We start from the raw sequence: 22,460 nt of genomic DNA, 5'->3' as shown, positions 1-22,460 counted from the left end.
GGGGATTTTTTTTTTTTTTTTTTTTTTTTTTAGGATTGTTTATTTTTATTTTTTATTATTATTATTTAATTTGACCAGAGAGAGAGAAGGAGGGAGAATAAAAAAAGCAAGTCACCAGGTTCAGGACTCAAACCACAGTTGACCATGTGAGAGTCCAATGCTTTATCCACCACACTACCTTCAGGCCCCTTGAGTGTCTTTCTAATGCTTGACGTTTTTTTTTTTTTTTTAAACTTCACAGCTTTATTCAATTGTGGAACATTATAGATTTTTTTCTAGTTTCCTGTTGCCAGTTTTTTCCTAGGATCTGAATACTTCGTTCTTCTACATAGGTCTTCTAGATAGAAAAAGCAGATAGAGGGACCAGATAGGTTAATGGTTCATTACGGGACCCCCACGGAGTCAACCATGGTTCAAGTCCCAGGCCCAGCGGCCTAAACTCACACTGGGTATGTGTATGTGTATGCCCAAGATCCCAAGAGGAGAATGGAGGAGAAGGGATTGCAATGTGGTCGTCTCCCCAGGGGTTAATTTCTTACTTTCCAAATCTCTGGTGAGCTGACACACCCTATAGCAAAAATCTCTCAAAAAGAAAAGAAAAAGCAAATAGGGGCCAATAGGTGGCTGACAGCAGTTCAAGGTCTGGATTTTGGAACTGGAAGCTTATGCCGGGCATGTATACCCAAAATCCTGAGAGAAGAATGGAGGAAAAGGGATTGAGAAATGGCCAGTCCCCACTGGGGGATAATTTCTCACTTTCTCTCTCTCTGTTGCTGTCTCTGTTTCTGGCAAGTGCACATGCCCTATAGCAAAAATCTCTCTCAAAGAAAAATCATGTTTATTGTTTTCAAACCAATTATCTTTCAATACCTAAGAAGAGACTAGCACGCCCTCTTTTAAAATTTAATTTTATCTATCATTATTATTTTTTATAAGAATTATTTTATTCAACTTTATCCATTTATTTATTTATTTTATTTGACCAGAGAGGGACAGAGAGAGAGAAAGTGAGAAAGCAAGCCGCTAGGTTCGGGACTAGAACTGTGATCAGACGTGGGAGTCTAGCACCCTCAACCACCATGCCACCTGCTGGCCTCTGTATTTTTAAAATTTGCTACAGGGCACGCATGCTCACCATCGAGAGAGAGAGAAAGAAAGCAAGCTGCTAGGTCTGGGACTTGAACTACGATTGGCCATGTGGGAGTTCTACGCCTTAACTTCCACTCCACCTACTGGCTCCCGCACTCCCTTTTTAAAAAAAAAAAAAAAAAAAAAATATTTTTATTTAAAAAAAAAAGAATTATTTATTTAATTTTTAAAATTCATTCAGTTATTTTAATTTGACCAGAGAGACAGACATACAGAGAGAAGGAAAGTGAGAAAGCAAGCTACCAGTCTGGGACTCAAACCGTGGTCAGCCATGTGGGGATGTCCAGTGCCTTAGCTATCACGCCACCTGCTGGCTCCAGCACTCCCTTTTTTTTAAAAACCTTTTTCTTTCTTTCTTTTTTTAAAGAATTATTTAACTTTATTTGTTACTATTATTATTTTTAAGAATGACTAAACTTTATTTATTAATCTATTTTAATTTGACTTGAGAGGGACAGAGCGAGAAGAATGAAAGAGAGAGAAAGCAAGCCACCAGGTCTGTGACTCAAATCTCCCTTGGCCATGTGGAAGTCCAACGCCCTTAACCAGCATGTCACCTGCCAGCCCTGTTATTTGTTTTTAATTTGACCAGAGAGAGAGAGAGAAAGGGAAAGTAATATAGCAAGCCACCCGATCTGGGACTCTGCAGGCAGCCATGTGGGAGTACAACTCCTTAAACCACCACCCCACCTGCTGGCCCCTTAAAAACCTCTTTCTACCCATCTGTTACAGGGGACAAAAGTAAAGGATGGAAAGAAACATAACTGTTCCTGGAGCTTTGTCCTCACTGTTGAAAAGGAAACATATTGATTGTCATATATTAGGAATTGTGTCATACCTTACATCTTTAGAGAATCTTTTTTCTAATGCTAAGTTGATCCAGTTGTATTTGTGTTTTTGAAGCAAGAAATTGAACTAATGTATTATTTGTTCTTGTGATTTTTTTTTTAAAGGCTAAAGCAGTAGCTGCAGAATCTAATGCAACCTTCTTTAATATAAGTGCTGCAAGTTTAACTTCAAAATACGTGAGTGCTCTTTTTCCCATACTGTTGTGTTTTAAGTCACTGTCTAAATATTACTGTGTTAAGGATTAGTGATGATATTCCACAAAAGTATTTGTCTGAGTTTTATATCTATTATTTACAAATGATGAATGTTAATCTTCAAAGAAAGTAATGTGCACTTGTTAGATTTTTTCACAGTTAGAGTTGTCTTATCAAACATTTCATTAATTTGCTATGGCTATGTAATGAAGTGCCATAAACTGCCTGGTCTCAACATGAAAAATGTATTGTTTCACACTTTTGAAGGCTGAAAGTCCAGAATCAGAGTGTTGTCAGCAGGGTTAGTTCCTTATGAGGCTGTGAGGCAGATAGTGTTACATGCCTGTATCCTAGTACTGGTGATTTGCTGGTAATCTTTGGCATTCTTTGGCTTGTAGATGCATCATTATTTTCACATAGTATTCTCCCTGTATGCATGTCTGTCAGTGTGTCCAAATTTCCCTTCTTATAAGGACTTAATTATTAGGACCTACCTCAATTACCTCAACTTACCTTGATCATCTGCAAAAATTAGGACCTTCCTTAATTATCTCAACTTACCTTGATCATCCAAATAAGAACTTAGACATAGGTACTAGGGATAGGATTTCAACATGTTTTGGGGGAACACAATTTAACCTATAACCAAATACCGTTATGTTCCATTTAACTTCAAGTAAAGTACGTTTTTTTTTGAGAGCTTTTAGCTATAGGGCGCGTGCGCTTGCCAGACAGAGAGACAAAAAGCGAGAAATCACTCCCCAGGGGGGATGGCCACGCCGCAATCCCTTCTCCATTCTCCTCTCAGGATCTTGGGCACGCATGCATACGCGCCCAGCGTGAGTTTAAGCCACCAGGTCCAGGTCTCTAACTGCAGTCAACTACATGGGAGTCTAGCAACATAGCCATTACAACTGCTGGTCCCCAAAGTAGGTTTTTTTCTATCAAACATTATACTGCCTTGTTCTCTCTCCTTCTTCTGTAGTTGCCTTATTCTATAAGTTCACCCCTTATCAAAACCTTAATGGTTGAAAGTGTTTTGACAAATTTAAAATGAAACATGAACCTCTTTAAAACAAAAATACATTACCTGTAAAAGTTTGAACTAGTGCGCTAAAATACAGAGGTGGTCATCACATGCTATCAGAGTAGTCTTTCTTCATGAAGGACCTAGAGGATTGCTTTACTACCATGAATTTATCACAACTTTCAGCTTTGTAGAGAAAAACATTCGAGTTTATCAATACATCAAGAGCAGATCTATGTCCTAGGAACAGATATGAGATTAGAACTGTCTAGCTGGCATAAACAGCACATTATCTTCTTACAATTAGATATGTATTGGAAGCTTATTTATTGGGTTGTCAGAAAAAGTCATGATGGATTTTTTTTTTTTTTTTGAGAGGTTTATGCTATAGGGCGCGTGCATTCGCCAGCCAGACAGAGAGAGACAGAGATAGAAAGCGAGAAATCACCCCCCAGGGGGGATGGCCACATCACAATCCCTTCTCCTCGATTCTCCTCTCGGGATCTTGGGTACGCACGCCACGCACTCAGCGTAGTTTTAAGCCACTGGGTCTGGGACTTGAACTGTGGTTGACTACATGGGAGTTCATGGACATAGCCATTACGCTAACTGCTGGTCCCTATGATGGATTTTTGCATACAAAAACATAGAAAAATATATCTTGACTTTTCCAACAATCCAGTGTAAGAGATCATTTAATGAACAATGAGTTAAAGAAGGACAAAGTTGGTATGTTGACTAGAGTTTGAATATTTTGTGCCACTGTGTTAAAATAGCCTTCATCCCGTAATAGAGATTTCTTTGCCATTGGATTCATAGTTTTTGAAGTCAATTTGCTAAGACTCTCTCTACCCTGGACAGTTCTTCAAATGTTAAGCTTTTTCCTGCTGTAAGACTTTTGTTCATAAAGTTTCTTTTATGAAGAGCACTGTCTTCTCTTGATTAATTTGTACTCATTCTTTATATAACAGTTGAATTTTTTAAAAGAATTATTTAATTTTATTATTATTTTTTAAATTTGCTACAGTGCACATGTGATCTCCAGAGATTGGGTGGGGGTGGGGCACTGGGAAAGCAAGCCACAGGCCTGAGACTCGAATTGTTATTGACCATGTGGGAGTCCAGAACCTTAACTACCTGCTGGTTATTTGTCTATTATTTATTGCAACAGGGCAAAAAGATGCATATGTATCTTAACTTGTTGTATTACCTTGTTATTAAATAACGTATAGGAAAGTGTTTATTTCATAAGTATACAGCTCAGTGAGTTGTCACGAATATGCTTTCATAGTTAACTACCCAGATCAACAAATAGAATGTTGCCTATACCCCCAAAATCTCTTCAGGTCCCCTCAGTTTTGTCCACTTCTTTTCCCACAGAGCTATTAACATCATAGTCATAACTAACCCATCTTTGAACTTCATATAAATGTAATTATACAGGATTATTTTGTGTGTGTGTTTTCTTTTGTGAATTAATCCAAATGGTGCATGGTTGTATTTTGTACAAATAGATTTCATTCTTATAATTTAGGACTGTTAATCTGCATGTGATCTGTTTTTAAAAACAACAAAATTAATGGTCATATAGCTTGTGGGCAAACCATTTTCTGGGACCCCTCCCTTCTTGGGAGCTCTGTTTTTCCTTCCCTCTCCTTTAATAAACTCCACATTTTGGTTTTTGTTTATTTGTTTGTTTATTTTAATTTGACCAGAGAGGGACTGAGTGAGAGAGAAGGAAAGTAAGAAAACAAGCCTCCAGGTCCAGGACTTGAACCGCAGTCAGCCATATGGGAGTCCAGTGCTCTTAACCACCATGCCCCCATAAACTCCCATATTGTGAATAAATTCCCCACTTTGCTAATACATTTCCCATGTTTCACTGTGAGTGTGGGCCCAATCACCCCTGCACCCCCATATTTCTGCGTTATATTTTTGTGCATTGGCCAGGAAACATGTAGACTCCCCTTCTTCATGTCAGAATGCTCTGGTGACAATGGAGTCACTAAAGGTGCTGCTGACAACTCCTCAGATCCCTTGAGGAATACAGAAGAGATGCTGATGATCAGTTTTGAAGTACAGAATTCGACATTATCAAGATTTTAAAGGACCTAAGATCATATACAATGTCCATTTCCAAGGAAGAATCAAGATTATCATCAAAGGGAAAAGCACAGAATCAGTGAAGAAATAAGACTCCTAAGACAGCAGCAGGAAAGAATTGATAGGAAACTTGACAGACACCCTATAAAGGCTTCCAAGAAACCTTATGAAATTGAGAATTTGAGAAATTCTTAAATAGAATGCATGCGGAAGCTAAAATTGAGAATTTCTTACAACACTATCATCGTCATTATCAACAGAAAACTACAGCTTTGAGAGGAAAGAACAGGAAAAGAAACCATCAATGAGCTTTACTCAAGAATAATGCATGCAATTCAATTGTATCAGTTTAATTGGAGCAATACTCAAGTCTAATCCATGAAGTATTAAGAATTTTTTATTATTTATCTTTAAAATCTTCAATAAATTTCAACAGGTCATCCTTTTAATAAAGGCATATAGTTTGCAAAATGTTTTTCCACCATCTTAAAAAATTTGATATAATTTGGTCTTCAGTGCTTGCTTCAGCAGCACATACACTAAAATTGGAATGATAGAAAGAAGATTAGCTTGGCCCCTGCACAAGGATGACATAGAAATTTGTGAAGCATTCCACATTAAAAAAAAAAAAAAAGTTCTTCACTGTATTAATACTTTAATAGATTAGAAAACTAGTAATTGCTGAAACCAGCAGATAGCATAATGGTTACATTACTGGACTCCCACATGACTGACTGTGGTTTGAGTCCCAGACCTAGTGACTTCAAACCCATGCCAGATGCGTGGGCATATGTGCTCAAAATCCTGAGAGGTGAGTGGAGGAGAAAGGACTGTGGCATGACCATCCCCCCTAGGGAGAGATTTTCACTTTTTGTCTCTCTTTTTCTGTGGTGAGCACACACACCCTAAAGCAAAAATCTCTTTGGAAAAAAAAAAGTACTTGTAGTAAAACCGATACAGTGATTTGTTTATTTGGTTTTTGCCATAGGGCATTTTATGGTAAGAGAGACAATGAGAGGGTAAGTGAGAAATCATTGGCCATGATGGCCACAGTGCTGTCACTTCTCCTCCATTTTCCTCTTGGAATTTTGGGCATGTATAAATGTGTGCCTGGTGTAATTTTCAGGTCACCAGGTCCGGGTCTCGAACCATGGTCAGCCATGTGGGAACCCAGCATCTTAACCACTATGCTTCCTCTGACCCCAATATTTCTCTTATGTTATTTCTGCTAAGTCAAATCATTCGAAAGTTTCTTTCTTTTCTTTTTCTGGTTTTTTTTTTTTTTTTTCAATCTGAAAATAGCCACTGTTTGTTTATTGACCAGATTACAAAAATAATCATGGTGGATACCTTAGTTCATCCTTCTAATAAGTCTGTTGATCTTGTCTCCCCTGTTGCCAGCGTCCCCACGTTCTACAAAATGAGTAGTCTTTATCTTCATTCCACCTTGTGCAGAAGATAATTTGAAGGGCCACAGGAAGTTAGTTGCTTCTTTGAAGCGTTTTCCAACAGTATAGATTTCATGAATCAGATCCTCCATGCATGCAGATGGTGCCAAATTTACCAAGTGATTGAGCAATCAAAGTTACCTGTCAAAGCAATTTGCTTCTTACTGATTTTGCCATAACCACGATGGTAGATCAGTTCATTTACTGACTTCAGGTTCAGGTACCCCCCATGCAATATATGGTTCCACAATTCTCAGCATGTTAATTGAAGCCTCATTGAGCTTAACAAACCATTGAAGATCTGGCGAAAACAAAGAAGCTGCAGCACCTTTCCAGCCTTAGGGCTCACTCCATTGATACCTCTGATCCAGATGACAAACACCAATTTGGGTTCTGTAGGTACATAGAAGTTGCCAGCATTTCTTGCCATCCTGGCCATGTGAATCTCAGTTCTGTACATCTGTCTCTATTCCTTATGATAGTGCTTAGCTTTTTCATAGATAAGCTTTCTCCTTCCTTTTTAGGCATCTTTTGAGCAAACTCTTTTCTCAAGCACTTGATCTTTAGCTCCACAAAATTCTTTCTCTTTTTCTTAAGGGTTTCTGGCACAGCAGGAACCTTTTTCTTGGTAGTTTCTGCCACAGCAGGAGCGTTTTTCTTGGCTTCTGCCACAACCGGAACTTTCTGTTTTCTTCTCTTGAATACCCTTTATGGTTCCAGCTGGAAAAGAGGCAAAAGTTTCTTTAAATACTTTAATAAGCCTTAGTACTTAGAATGTCCTCAATTTTGTAAAGTAGTTAAAAGTAACTATAAAATGGTAATTCTCCTGAACACATTTGGCTTTCCATGTGAAATTTTACAAGTAAAATTGTTATTCAAGCAGGCTTACCCACAGTATGCCCATAGTGTAATGGGAAACACTGTCAAAAGTTAGTTCTAGCCTAACTTACATACTGAACTGGCTTTAAGATATTACTTTGGGCTCCAGCAGGTGGTGAGTTTTAAGTGCAGGACTCCCATATGGCCAACCATAGTTCAAGTTCCAGACCTGGTGAATTGTTTTCTCTTTCTGGTGAATTAAAAATGGCTATAATAAGTAAAATTAACCATTAAAAAATTAAAAGTAAATTGGGTAAAAGAAATTACTTTGGGTGATTAAGGTGCTAGACTTCCACATGGCCTACCACACACAATTCACATCCTGGACCTGGCAGCTAGGGAATCATTCCAGGTATGTGTGTGTGCATGGCCAACATCCTGTGAGGACAGTGGAAAGGGAGGTGATCTCTTGAGATTTCTTCTGTTCTGTGAATATTTGTTTTACTGATTCTAAATCCGGGGCTTTTCCTTTCATTTGTTTCTACATGAATTTTTCAATTGAAAGAATAAACACTACCTAGAGATGAGGAGTTTTTACAGTAAGTTAACATAGAATTCATGATTCTTTCCTTAGATACTTTAGTGCATAGAATGGTCTTAGTATGGTTGTTTTAGTAGCTGGAAATATCACAAGGGGTGCTCAAAGACCTCCTGGCTACATAGAAATATTTTTATATTACTTACAGTGGTATCATGAGAATGACTTTTGAAGCTGTTCCTACTTGCAAAGAAAGTTTTGTTTAAGAAAGCACTTTATAGTTTATCTACTTTTCTAAACCCTGTGGTCTCGGGCTAAGAAATATGTATAGCCTGGCTCTTTCCTAGTTTTCCCACTTCTCACTAGTTATGCCTGTGACTAATAGCTATTTTGCTTTCAAGTCTTAGTGATGCAGGGTGAAGCAAAACAGAGGTGTATTTAATTTTTAAAGTATCTACAAGGCTATATGAAATAATATTTTCTAAAATTATAAGACAAATCTTAGGTTGTTGCAAAGAAGAGAAATTAAATTCCTACATGCTAGACTGAAATTGTGAAATTTAAAAAACGAGAATAATGCTGCATTTTCTGTGTGTAACTGTATAATGTCTTGTGTTAGGTAGGAGAAGGAGAGAAATTGGTGAGAGCTCTTTTTGCTGTGGCTCGAGAACTTCAACCTTCTATCATTTTTATAGGTAAGAATTTGCTTTCTAAATTAGAGGAAAGGTTATTCAGGAGGAAATGTTTTAGAATTATATATTTATTTTAATTTGACCAGAGAGGTACTGAAATAGACAAAGAGAGAGGGACGTGAGAAAGCAAGCCACCAGGTCTGAGACTTCAACTGCAGTCAGCCATGTGGGAGTCCAGTGCCTTAACCATCATGCCACCTGCCACTGCAGAAGGAAATGCTTTAAAGATGGCTGAGGTTAAACACTATGTAATAGATTCAAATAGGACTACGTAAATAACATAAATAACGTAAGTAGTAAACTAGACTAATCTCAAGTGATTTACGTAGCTTGACCTTTAATTAAAGTCCTACCTTTTATTTTCTCCAGATGAAGTTGATAGTCTTCTGTGTGAAAGAAGAGAAGGGGAACATGATGCTAGTAGACGTCTAAAAACTGAATTTCTAATAGAATTTGATGGTGTAAGTGTTGATTATATTTTTTAATGTGGCAACATTGTAGTACATCTATTTTCCTACTGCATGACCCAAATTAGAAATACAAATGTCTTTATTGTATTTGTTTTTGTTATTATGTCATCTAAAAGTACTGTAAAAGGGTCATTTGTTTTTTGTTTGCTTGTAGGTACAGTCTGCTGGGGATGACAGAGTACTTGTAATGGGTGCAACTAACAGGCCACAAGAACTTGATGAGGCTGTCCTCAGGTAGGGAGTTTTGTGTGGAAATACACATTTATTACATAGGTGTATACACACACACATGTTAATCTCACATAGTTCTGATTTTTTTTTTTTTTTTTTTTTTTTTACTTTCAGTTTTAAGGCTGAATTCATTATTTTCCTCCTTGTCATGTTCTCTAACTTCTTGTTACCAACTAAAAAATGATTTTGTGGTCAGGGCCTGCGTGACCAGGAAAACTAGACTTTATTTTACAGTTTTAGGCAAATCATTCCATTCTTCTGGGTTATATTAAGTTATCTTTAAATTTCAAAGTTGATTTTTACCTTTCACTCAGCTTCAGGAGAAGCTGATCCAAACAGAGTTCATGGGAACAGTGTTTTCTGTTCCCCTTGTTTGAGCACATTTACTCCCTTTATATTGGACGGATGATTTGACTAAGCGTAAAAATTCTTGTCCTCCTTTTCTTTTCCAAGGAATTTAAAACATTGCTCCTTTGATTCTAGGATTGTATGTTGCAGTATGAGAGTCTGAATTTAGACTGTTACTTTCCACATTAATACATTGTTTAACTTGATTTTGTTTACTCTTTACTGAATATAATTGAAATATAGTTCATTGAAAAATATTTTGATTGATGTATTTCTTTTTCTTTTCTTTTCTTTTCTTTCTTTTTTTTAAGGTTTTGGTCATAAGGTGCATGTGCTTGCCAGAGGGGGGAAATAAGAAATCACTCCCTGGGAAGAGGGCTGTACCATAATCCCTTCTCCCCCATTCTCCTCTCGGGATTTTGGGGATGCCCACAAATGCTCTTGGCTTGATTTTCAAACTGCCAGATCCAGGACTCGAACCATAGTCAGCCATGTGGGAGTCCAGTACCTTAATCACCACGTGACTTGGAGTCCTCCCTTATTTTTGCTTTTTTAAGGATTATTTAACTTTATTTATTATTATTATTATTATTTTCCAGTTTGATCAGAAAAAGAAATATAGGGAAAGTGAGAAAGCAAGCCACCATGTCCAGGACTTGAAATGTGTGCCCAAGATCCCAAGAGGAGAGGGGGTGGCTGCCAGCCCCATTTATTTCTATTTTTTAATTATTTATTTTTTAGAGAGAGATTTTTTAGCTATAGGGCACATGTACTCACCAGAGAGACTGAAAGTGAGAAATCACCCCCCAGGGGGAATGGCCAACTTGCAATCCCTTCTCCTCTCGGGATTTTGTGCATGCATGTACACCCACTGGCATGAGTTAAAGCCACTGAGTCTGACACTTGAGTTACAGTCGCCTACATGGTAGTCCAGTGACAACCATTTTGCCCATTTGACTATGTGCTGTTCCCTATTTCATTAAAAAAAATTTTTTTTAAAGAATTATTTTATTGGGGCAGACAAGTGGCGTGGTGGTTAAGGGCTCTGGACTCCCACATGGCCGACTACGGTTTGAGTCTCTGTCCTGGTGGGTTGCTTTCTCACTACCCTCCCAACCCTGTGTATGTCTCTGTCAAATTAAGAATAAATATAATTAATAATTCTTTAAAAAAAAAAAAAAAGAGTTCACATGTTCCAAAGAGACCTCACATGCTTGTTTAAGTGTGTGTGTGTGTGTGTGTGTGTGTGTGTGTGTTGGAGAGCTGTTTTTATTATCATTCCAGTTATACCAACGTTCATGATACACAATGCACAGTCTGCCATGGCAGGTCACTTGTGTATTCCTTTGTCAGCATAATTTTCTCAACCCTAGCCTGTTCCCTTCATATGTGTTAGTGCCATAATTGTTAACTAGTTCATTGAATATGAAGTTTTTATTTCTGTTACCCTTGTTGATTCTAGTTTTTGTATTCAGGAAGATAGCAGAGGTCTCTTCATTCAACTTCTTAGATCAGATCATTTGTTTTAAAGTGTACTTATATTAAAAACATATATGTGTATAAATTGGTTCATTTAATTATTAAATTTAATATCAAGTTAAGGATTTTTAACTAGTTCATTGAATATGAAGTTTTTATTTCTGTTACCCTTGTTGATTCTAGTTTTTGTATTCAGGAAGATAGCAGAGGTCTCTTCATTCAACTTCTTAGATCAGATCATTTGTTTTAAAGTGTACTTATATTAAAAACATATATGTGTATAAATTGGTTCATTTAATTATTAAATTTAATATCAAGTTAAGGATTTTTAACCATTAACTAGAGAGTTTTAAAAGAGTAGCCAGTGAAAACTTTTTATATCGATAACTAGTAAAATGCATTTAATTGCTTTAAATATTATACCTAAAGCCTTTTTTCTGTCATTTACTTAATGAGCTAAATTACCTTTAAATTCCAAATCATATTTCTAAAATTTCTTTGATCTTTTTTTCTTTAAGGCGTTTCATCAAACGGGTATATGTATCTTTACCAAATGAGGAGGTATGTTTCTATGTTTGAATTTTTTTTTTAAGACTAGAAATAACTACCAGGGCCTTGATGGGGTTCAGTGGTTAAGGCACTGGACTCCCACACAGCCAACCATGGTTTGAACCCCGTACTTAGCTGCTTTCTTTCTCTGTCTCTCTTGGATGAATGAAAATAATAGTGATGATGATGACAGTAATATGGGCCAGGACCAGCAGTTGGCATAATGGCTATGTCACTGGACTCACATGTAGTTGACCGTGGTTCGAGTCCAAGACCCAGTGGCTTAAACTCACGCCAGGTGTGTGTGCATGCATGCCCAAGATCCTGAGAGGAGAATGGAGAAGAAGGGATTGTGGCATGGCCATCCCCCCTGGTATAGCAAAAACCTCTCCAAAATAATAATAATAATAATAATAATAATAATAATAATAATATGGGCCAACTCGTGGCTTATTAGTTAAGGTGTTAGACTCCCACATGGCCAACCGTGGTTGGAGTTCTAGACCTGTGACTTACTCTCACTTTTTCTCTCTGTCTCTCTCTGGCGAGCACATGTGCCCTGTAGCAAATTAAATAATGAAAATAAACAAAATTAAATAAATTCTTTTAATAAAGACTGTAGTTGTGAGACCAGCAGTTAGCGTAATGACTATGTCGCTGGACTCCCACGTAGTCGACCGCGGTTCACGTCCCGGACCCAGTGACTTAAAACTCAGGCTGGGCGCGTGTGTGTGCGTGCCCAAGATCCCAAGAGGAGAATGGAGGAGAAGGGATTGCAGCGTGGCCATCCCCCTGGGGGGTGATTTCTCGCTTTCTATCTCTCTGTTTCTCTCTGTCTGTCTGGTGAGCGCACATGCCCTATAGCAAAAACCTGTCCAAAAAAAAAAAAAGATTGTAGTTGTCTAGTTCTGACCCTTAGGAACTTTGATGGTAATAGCAGTTACTTCCTCAGTCTTTGTTTGGGTTGTCTTCTATAATTCTCTTAGGAACGGTATAAAAAAAAAAAAAAGAAGGTTGTTGTAACTCCATTTAACAAACATGAATAAGGCTCCAAGGTATAGGGTTTGAACATAGTTTCTGGATATATTACTAAACTAATTCTTAGCTTAGCAGTAAATACTGACTTTGATATTAGAGTGTATTGATAATTCCTTACTATTTCTTTTTAGACAAGACTACTTTTGCTTAAAAATCTATTATGTAAACAAGGAAGCCCACTGACCCAAAAAGAACTAGCACAACTTGCTAGGTAAGTAATTTGATTTGGTTTATCTGATACTGATTGATTGATTGTAAAAACAAGTTTTTCTGCATTATTTATATATATAGTAAGCTTAGGTGTGAAATAAATAATTCATTTGTTAGAAAACTTATATTCTCTTTTTCCTTCTTTTTTTAAGTGTTTTTTGCCTTAGGGTGCATGTGCTGGGCGGGGGGGACAATGAGAGGGAAAGGGAGAAATTACCCCCCATGGGTGATGACCATGCTGCAATCCCTTCTCCATTCTGCTCCCGGGATCTTGAGTGGGTACACACATTTACCCAGTGTGAGTTTCAAGCAACCAGGTCCAGGACTCAAACTGCGGTCGACCATGTGAGAGTCTAGTAACATAACTGGTATGCCATCTGCTGGTCCTCTTTTACCTTCATTCTTACCGTTTACTCCTGTAAAATGGATCTTCCGAATATTGCTAGAAAGTACACATTATGAAAAAATAGATTTCAAATTCTTTACACCAAAGTAAATTTTTAAATTTATTTCTCTTTTATTTTTTTGCCATAGGGCACATGTGCTTGCTGGAGAGAGAGAGGGAAAGTGAGAAATGTCACTCAAGGGGGCATGGCTATGCTGCAGTCCCTTCTCCATTTTCCTCTAGTCATCTTGGGCATGCACATATATGCGTTCCATGTGATTTTAAGGTCGTCAGGTCTGGGATTCAGACCACGGCTGGCCATGTAGGAATCCATTGCCTTAACCCACTGCACCATCTGCTGGCCCCAGTAAACCATACATTTAATTGCATGTTTCACAAACTTTTTGAAGTCCCCAAGAATCGTTGGTATCTACATTTATTTATTTATGTATTTATTTATTTAATTTGCTATAGGGATTTTGGACCTGTATATATATTGCCTGGTGTGATTTTTTTTTTAAGCTGCTGGTTCCAGGATTCAAACCACAGTGTCAGTCATGTGGAATCCAGCACCTTACCCTCCATGCCAGCTGCTGATCTGTAAATTGTAAAGTTATTAAAACATTTGGTAGTATTAAAATAATTTTAAAATTTAAATATCTCATATCTGTCCACACCAATACAGATATTTTCATATAAACTTGTTTTTTTTCTGTGTTACATAGAACTTTTAAACTTTTACATGTTAAATTTTGTTTTTTGCCAGGGAGCCCTTGTGCTTGCTAGAGGGAGATGGGGGTGGGATTGGTGGTGAGAAAACAGCTCCTGTGGGGTATGGTCACACCACAGTCCATTCTCCATCTTCTGGAGTTTGGAATAAACACACACACACACATGTGCCAGGCATGTCTCCCAAGCTGTGGGGTTTAGTGCTCTAACCACACAGCCATGTTGAATCCAGCCATCTTAATCACCAGGCCACAGGCTTGCCCCATCTTAAATTTTTTTATTAACAGTGTACTTAAGTAGAAACTGAATGTTTGAGATAGATTTGTGAATTAGTCCCTGAAAAACATCATGAGGTAAATTAAAATACTCAGGTAGTGAGTAGTGAGCAATTTAAAAATTTTTTAAATTCTGAATTTTGTGATAACAATGTATCTGTCTCTGTCTGTCTGGCGAGTGCCTGGACCCTCTCCAAAAAAAAAAAAAAAAAATGCTTGCGCTATGTAGTTATTCAACATAGCACATAATAAGTAAATGCTTTTTTCCATTTTATTTTTCTTTCCCCTTTGCCTCCCTGACTTTTTTTTTTTTTCTTTGGAGAGGTTTTCGCTATAGGGCACGTGCGCTCGCCAGACAGACAGACAGAAAGCGAGAAATCACCCCCCAGTGGGGATGGTCACGCCGTGATCCCTTCTCCATTCTCCTCTCGGGATCTTGGGCACGCACTCACATGCGCCCAGCGTGAGTTTTAAGCCACCAGGTCTGGAACGCGAACCACGGTTGACTATGTGGGAGTCCAGGGACATAGCCATTACGCTAACTGCTGGTTCCCCCCTTCCCTGGTTCTTAATTCCCTTTAATAATCTCTTGGCTGCTTCAGACTCTCCACTATGGCGTTGTATTCAAGTATGCCTCTTGTTGCCATTGTCTTCTACTCCAGATCCTTTCTTCATCCTGTCTAGTCTACATTTGAAGAACTGTACCTTAGGGCTGGCAGGTGGCAGGGTGGTTAAGGTGATGGACTCCCACATGACCATGGTTTAATTCCTAGACCTGGTGGCTTGCTCTCTCACTTTCTCTTTCTCTCTCTCTCTGTCTCTGGTCAAATTAAAAAATAATAATAAATAAAATTAAATAAATCTTTTTTAAAAATACTGTTCCTCAATTGACCCTCATTTCATCAAGAATATAGTCTGCCAAACTAACTTATAGGAAAGTAACTGTGGTTATATGTATGTCAGCCACCAAGGGCATAGAGATGTTACCTTTCCAGGTGACATGTTTACAATGTAATAGATCCTCCTGGACATAATGCGCCTCAATCTAAAGGAACGATTCTAATGATGAAAATTAGAGGCATGTAAGGAGACAGTACTAGACTTTTTTAGCAAATGGACTTCACTGTGCTCTTAAAATCAAACCAGGTAACTATTGGCTTGCTGATAATGGTAAATTAGTTTTTGCCTTCTTACTGCATAGAGATTTTAAATCTGCAAAATGAAAATGTTTTGCTGTTTCTTCTTTCTCTTCCTCAGAATGACTGAGGGATACTCAGGAAGTGATCTAACAGCTTTGGCAAAAGATGCAGCACTGGGTCCTATCCGAGGTAGGTGTAAAAGAGCTGAAAATGCTTAGAACTACTTATTATACCACCTTAGAAGTTTAAGAAATCCTGACTGAGGGCTCTTTTTTATCATCATTCTGAAAGCAGGCAGTGGGAAACTTTATGCAGGATAGTTTCTAGTGTAGGGTTTACAGAAACTTCTTGCTTCGTAAAATACCTGATAGTAAATATTTCAGACCTGATGGACCACATATGGACTCTGTTGCCCAGTAACTTTATTTTTATCTGTTCAGTTGGTTAGTTTTGTTTTGTTTGATGTTATAACACTTTTTAAAAAAATATTTAATTTTATTCATTGTCGTTATTTTTATTTTATTTTTTGAAGTTGACCAGAGAGAGAGAGAGAGAGAGAAAAGAAACCAAGCTGCCAGGTCTGGACTCTAACCACAGTCAGCCACGTGGGAATCCAGCCACTTCAACGACCACGGCACCTGCTGGCCCTTGGTTTTACACTTTAAAAATATAAAAGAGGGGCTGGCAGCACTCCCATATGGCCGATTGTGGTTGAGTCTCAGACCTGGCGGCTTCCTTTCACACTTGCCCTCTCTCTCTCATTCTGTCCCCCACTGGTCACATTAAAAATAAATAAGTAAATAAAATTAAATAAAATAATTCTTTAAAATGTATACACACACACACAAATAAAACAAAGGGCCAAGCAGGTGACGTAATATTTCTGCAGATTGAATCCCAGACCCAGATTGATAAATGTACCAGGCACACGTGTGTGCAAGGTGTATGCCCAAAATCCTGAGAGGAGAATGGAAGAGAAGGAATTGTGGCATGATCTTTTCTCCTGGGAGATGTTTTCTCTCTCTTTCTCTCCCTAGTGAGCACACATGCCCTGTAGTAAATTTTATAAATACATGAATGAATGAATGAATGAATGAACGAACTGCTTCTTTGGAAAATAATAAATGTAACCTTGAAACATTATATTGATATATTTTTAGTATGCATGGATTTTTTTAAAGTATTATTTTATTTTATTTATCATTACTATTTTATATATTTTTAAATAATTATTTTAATTTGACCAGAGAGGAGCAGAGAGAGAGAAAGACTGAAACTGAGAAAGCAAGCTGCCAGGTCCATGACTCTAACCATGGTTGGCCATGTGTGAGTCCAGTGCCCTTTACCACCAGGCCACCAGCCAGCCCCCCATCACTATTGCTTTTTAATTTGATACAAGAGCATGCGTGCTCATCAGAAAGAGAGAGAGAGAAGGGAAGTGAGTAAGCACAAGCACAGCTGCCAGGTCAAGTGCTCCAACTGTGTTGGGCCATGTGGGTGGGAGTCCAGCACCTTAACCACCAGGCCAACTGCTGGCCCCAGTATGCATGGATTTTATTATTCACTTATATATTGTATTTTTTGCTATGAGGGTACATGTGCTTGCCGGAGAGACAGAAAGAAAGGGAAAGTGAGAAATTGCCTCCCACAAGGTGCCTTTTTTGTTTTGTTTTGTTAAGAGAGAGTGTGTTATAGCTATAGAACTCATTTGCTTCCAGAGAGACAGAAAGCAAGAATCATCCCCCAGGGAGGGTGGCCATGCCCCAAACCCTTTTCCTGCATTCACTGCTCAGGATATTTGGGCTCTAAAGATTTTTGAGTACACATGCACATGTGCCTGGGGTCAGTTTTAAGCTCCAGATCCAAGATTGGAGCCACTGTCAACTACATGGGATTCTAGTGAAATAATGTTACGTCATTTGCTGGTCCCCTGTCCCAGGGTGTCTTGATTACAATCCCACAATCCCTCAGTCCCTTCACACTGAGTGTGATTTTCAAGCTCCTCCTGGGTTTGTCAGTTGAACTGCAGAGTCAGCCATGTGGGCTCCTAACTGCTTTAGTCTCCATGCCACCTGGCCGGCCCATATTTTGAAACTATTAAGGGGTCTTTTTTTCTACCAGAGTTCAGATAGTGGACTCAGAAGCAGCAGCTAATGTATACATTGTTTATATTTTTAGGTCATTTTAGCTATTATTTTGAAACAAAAAAGATTTTAGTTAAAATGCAAATGAACTTTCTCTAATGAGCAAGTTGATTCTTTTAGTTCATTTTCAAATTTGAAACAATGTTTTCTTGGGCATTATGCAAGAAATTGAATGCCTCCTTACAATGAATGTTACTATATTAGAAGCATTTATATATCTTATATATTCTCAATGTGTTTCTCTTTCCTTTAAGTGACTGACTTTTTTTTAATTTTTCAGAACTGAAACCAGAACAGGTGAAAAATATGTCTGCCAGTGAGGTATAATATTTTACAGATGTTTTTGTTTTGTTTTGTTCTTCTATATTGTTAAGACATATATTTTTTGTTAGGGTTTTCCTAGCTTATGTTAGGTGAGAAACTAGAGAAAATTGGACCAGCAGGTGGCATGGTGGTTAGGGGTACTGGACTGCCACATGGGCAATCGTAGCTTCAAGTCCCAGACTTGGCGACTTACTTTCTCACTTTCCCTTTCTCTATTTTACATGCACGAACGCTCTCATTCTGTCCCAATGAATGAATGAATGCATTTCTTTAAAAAAAAAAAATGGAACTAGAAAAAATTAACGTTGCTTCATTTCAAAATATGGAGGTCTATGCAGTTCATCTCTTAATGTTGTTCTTTGGTAATAGCCAAAATTAATAAACATGTCACTACCTACCTAATCATTCTTTATAAATATTCAACAGAAGACTATTATAGGAAACTTGAGTATTTTGTATATTATGAAAATAATACATGGTTATGCTAACCGCTAATGTTCTGGTTTTCAATGCTTTTTATTTTTCCTTCTTTTTTTTTTAAATAATTATTTTATTTAAATTTATTCATTTTTAATTTGAACAGAGAGAGATAGAGGGAGAGAGAAAGAGAGGGAAAGTGAGAAAGCAAGCCACCAGGTCCAGGACTTGAACCATGGTTGGCCATGTGGGAGTCCAGTGCCCTTAACCACCACGCCACCTGCTAGCCCCTATATTGCTTTCATAAGAAGGAAAAATAGGACCTGGTGGCTTGCTTTCTCACTTTCCCTCTCTTTCTCTCTCCCTCTATCTCTCTCTGTTCAAATTAAAAATGAATAAATTTAAATAAAATAATTCTTAAAGAAGAAAAAAAAAAGCAATATAGGGGCCAACAGATAGCATAGCAGTGACATCACTGGACTACCACATGTCTGACTTTGGTTTAACTCCTAGACCTGGTCATGCTGGGTGTGTGTGCATGCATGCCCAGGATCCTAGGAGGAGAATGGATTGCAATATGGCCATCCCCCCAAGAAATGATTTCTCACATTCCCTCTTAACTGTCTGACTCTCTCCAGTGAGCGCATGTACCCTTTGACAAAAACTTCTATAAAACAAAAGAAAGAAATACAATAATCATTATAATGTAATCTGTAGTATTTTCTTAATATGGAACATGTCCCCAACACATGCCAAGCATGTGTTGCATGTGTTCCCAAAATCTCAAGAATGGAGAAGAAGGATTACAGAGTGGCCATCCCCCATTACAGATGATTTCCCAATTTCCCTCTTTCTGTCTATCTCTGTTTCTGTCTCTCTGGCGAGCCTATGCACACTAAGGCAAAACCTTAAAACACACACACATACATTTATTACCTCACAATTTATTTTTTAGATCTTCCTTCAGAGCACAGTGGGTTTTTTCCTTTAATTTTATTTATTATTCTTTAATTTGCTGAAAGGCTTGTGTACTCACCAGAGAGAGAGAGAAAGAGAGAGAGCGCAAGAGGGAGTATTGGAGGGAGTGAAAGCAGGCCTCCTGGTCTGGAACTCGAACTGTGGTTGTCCGAACTGTGGTTGTCCGTGTGGGAGTACAACACCTTCACAACTTCGCCACCTGCTGGCCCCATCTCATGGTTTTATAGAGTCAATCCAGGCATTGCCTAGACAAGTCCTCTCCTTCAGGCTCTTCCCATAGGCAACAGCCAAGGTTTTTAGTCCTACAGTCTCTTACAAAGCTATGATCAATCCTGAGTTGAGGGGCTGGCAGGTGGCATGATGGTTAAAGGTGCTAAACTCCCACATGGTTAACTGTGGTTCAAGTCCTGGACCTGGTAGCTTGCTTTCTCACTTTTCTCCCTCTCTCCCTCTCTGTCTGATCGAACTTGAAAATAATAATAATTAAAAATAAAGTTAAGTACAATAATTCTTTTAAAAAAAGATACTGAATTGAGCTAACCCTGTTTTCTAGTGGTTGAGAGAGCCTAAATCTACATGGCGAAACACAGTTCAAATCCTAGCCCCAGCAGTTTGAAAAACATGCAGGGTATATATGTGTGCATGCCTAAAATAATCCCTACAGTATTTTGTTTAAATTTAGTGGACTTTTTTTGGTAAGAATTCTTTTTTTTTTTTTTTTTTTTTTGAGAGAGAGAGATTTTTGCTATAAGGGGTCTGTGCTTGCCAAAGACGCAGAGACAGAAAATAAGCAATTATCCACCCCTGGGGTGGGAGGGGATGGCCATGCCACAATCCCTTCTCCTCCATTCTCCCCTCAGGATTTTGGGCACACATGCTCATGTGCCTGGCATGAGTTTTAAGCCACCAGGTCCAGGACTCAAACAACAGTCGACTACATGGGAGTCAAACGATTTAACCATTATGCCATCTGCAGGTCCCAAGAATTATTTTATTTATGGTTATTATTTTTTTAAGTTGCTACAGGACATGTGCACTCACCAGAGTTAGATAGAGAAAGAGAGTGAGAAAGCAAGCAGCCAGGTCTGGCACTCTGCCTGCAGTCAGAGATATGTGGGAGTCCAGTGCCTTAATCATCATGCGATATGCTGTCCCCTTAAATTTAGTTTTAATCTACTGGTTTTGCAGTTAGTAATTTGTTAGTGACCTTTAACTTAGTCATTCTTTTTTTTTTTTTTTTTTAATTTTTCATTCATTTACTGAACATCATCACAGCATACACAATGCAGTTTCCCATCCAGAATACAGTATATAGTGGCTTAATCATACATGTTATCATCAACAAATAATTTTTCATTTCTTATTTTGTATATAAATATATATGCATATGTACATACACACACACACACACACACCACACACACACAGACACAGTCTCCCCATTTCTCACCCTCTGCCATTTCCTACCCTCCTCCCACACTGTCTCTGGTATCTGTAGTTGCTTTCCATTTCTTCCCCCACACACACATTTTAGTGGTTAACAAAATACCTTAATTGATCTACTTTCAATAGCAAGCTCAGCTGATATATAAATATCTGTGAACACATGTTTCACTTTAGGCATGAAACTATGAGTAGAATGAATATTCTATAAAATAGCACCTAGCTGAGGCTACATAGCTTACTGTGGTCATTAAATAGGTATTTTGTTTATTTATTTATTTAATTTCAAGAAAGGCAGTTTTAGCTTTAATAAATCAAATTTTAAAAATGTTAAGAGAACTTTGCTTAAGAATTAAAATCAGGAAACAGATTAGGATTCTGTTCAAATAGTAGGTACATGGATCTGTTGACAGTTAAAGAGAAGACAAAAATCCTTATCTCTGGAGTACAAAGCATAGAAAGATTGTTTTCGTCAAAAGTCATAGAGTTCTATTTTACCAGCTCAGTCTCATGTACTTAATCTAACTTCTGTTGTGATCCCAGCTTTCTGTTTAACTTCTGCAAGATAATATTCAACTTCGAACTTGTCCTTACCATTAAGTTGGCCCTTTTCTTAGATGTTTTTGAACTCTTATTTCTGTGTGTCTGACTTTAGTTTTCCTGGTATAGCACTCTCTTCAGAACTTCTTGGAGAACTTCTCTGGTGTTGGTAGATTCTTTCAGGTTTTGTTTATCTGAGAATGTTCTTGTCTTCTGTTCCCATATGAAGGATAATCTTGCCAGGTATAGTATTCTTGGTTGAAATTGTTCTTCACTCAACACTTCGAATATATTTTCCCATTCTTTCTTTGTTTGCATTGTTTCTGATGAGAGGTCCCTGTTAGCCTGATGGGATATCCTTTGTAGGTAACTTGTTAGTTCTCTCTTGCCAGTCTGAGTGTCTTGTCTTTGTGGTTTTGGTCAAACTGGCTATAATGTGTCTTGGAGAAGATCATTTTGAGTTTTTCTATTTGGGGTCCTTTGTATTTCTAGGGTCTAAATCTTTGAATGCCTCTCTAGGTTTGGAAAGTTTTCTTCCAGGATTTCATTGAATCAATGCCCTTATTAGTCTCTTCACCTTCTGGAATACTGATTATCCCAGAAGGGATGTTTGGACGTTTAATGGTAGCTAGTATTTCTCATACATTATTCTCATTTTGGGGGGCTATTTTCTCAGTCTTTGTGGTGAATTTTTCTAACCCAGCAATTCTGTCTTCTAAATCTGAGATTTGATCTTCAGTACGATCTAGTCTGCTTTTAATATTTTCAAGGGAAGTTTTGATTTCCTGTATTACAGCCTTCATTTCTAACAGCTCCATTTGATTCTTTTTTATGATGTGTATTTCCTCTTTGAGATCGTACAAGAACTTCCTCACCTCCTGAAACTCCTCAGCTCTATTCTCCTGCCTCTTTTGGAGTTCATTGTCTCCTTCTCTTCCATCT

General features: G+C 37.9%; 1 protein-coding gene and 1 non-coding gene across 2 annotated transcripts in view; both read left to right on the top strand.

Annotated features, from left to right (window-relative positions):
- SPAST (spastin) overlaps positions 1 to 22,460 on the top strand; it is a 95,968-nt gene that overhangs the window by 62,634 nt on the left and 10,874 nt on the right. The window contains exons 12-19 of the mRNA XM_006168814.3: positions 2,103 to 2,174; positions 8,747 to 8,822; positions 9,189 to 9,280; positions 9,444 to 9,523; positions 11,866 to 11,908; positions 13,066 to 13,145; positions 15,791 to 15,861; positions 18,097 to 18,137. Coding sequence (XP_006168876.1) covers positions 2,103 to 2,174; positions 8,747 to 8,822; positions 9,189 to 9,280; positions 9,444 to 9,523; positions 11,866 to 11,908; positions 13,066 to 13,145; positions 15,791 to 15,861; positions 18,097 to 18,137 — 555 coding nt within the window. The remainder of the gene's footprint in view (positions 1 to 2,102; positions 2,175 to 8,746; positions 8,823 to 9,188; positions 9,281 to 9,443; positions 9,524 to 11,865; positions 11,909 to 13,065; positions 13,146 to 15,790; positions 15,862 to 18,096; positions 18,138 to 22,460) is intronic.
- On the top strand, positions 5,838 to 5,944 carry LOC114006212 (U6 spliceosomal RNA). The gene has a single exon (XR_003547966.1). It is a non-coding gene; the product is annotated as a U6 spliceosomal RNA (small nuclear RNA).

This window comes from Tupaia chinensis, unplaced genomic scaffold (genome assembly GCF_000334495.1).
Source record: "Tupaia chinensis unplaced genomic scaffold, TupChi_1.0 Scaffold146177_1, whole genome shotgun sequence".
Taxonomy (NCBI): Eukaryota; Metazoa; Chordata; class Mammalia; order Scandentia; family Tupaiidae; genus Tupaia; species Tupaia belangeri.
Note: the sequence above shows the minus strand (reverse complement) of the source record. Positions and strands in the feature narration are given on the sequence as shown.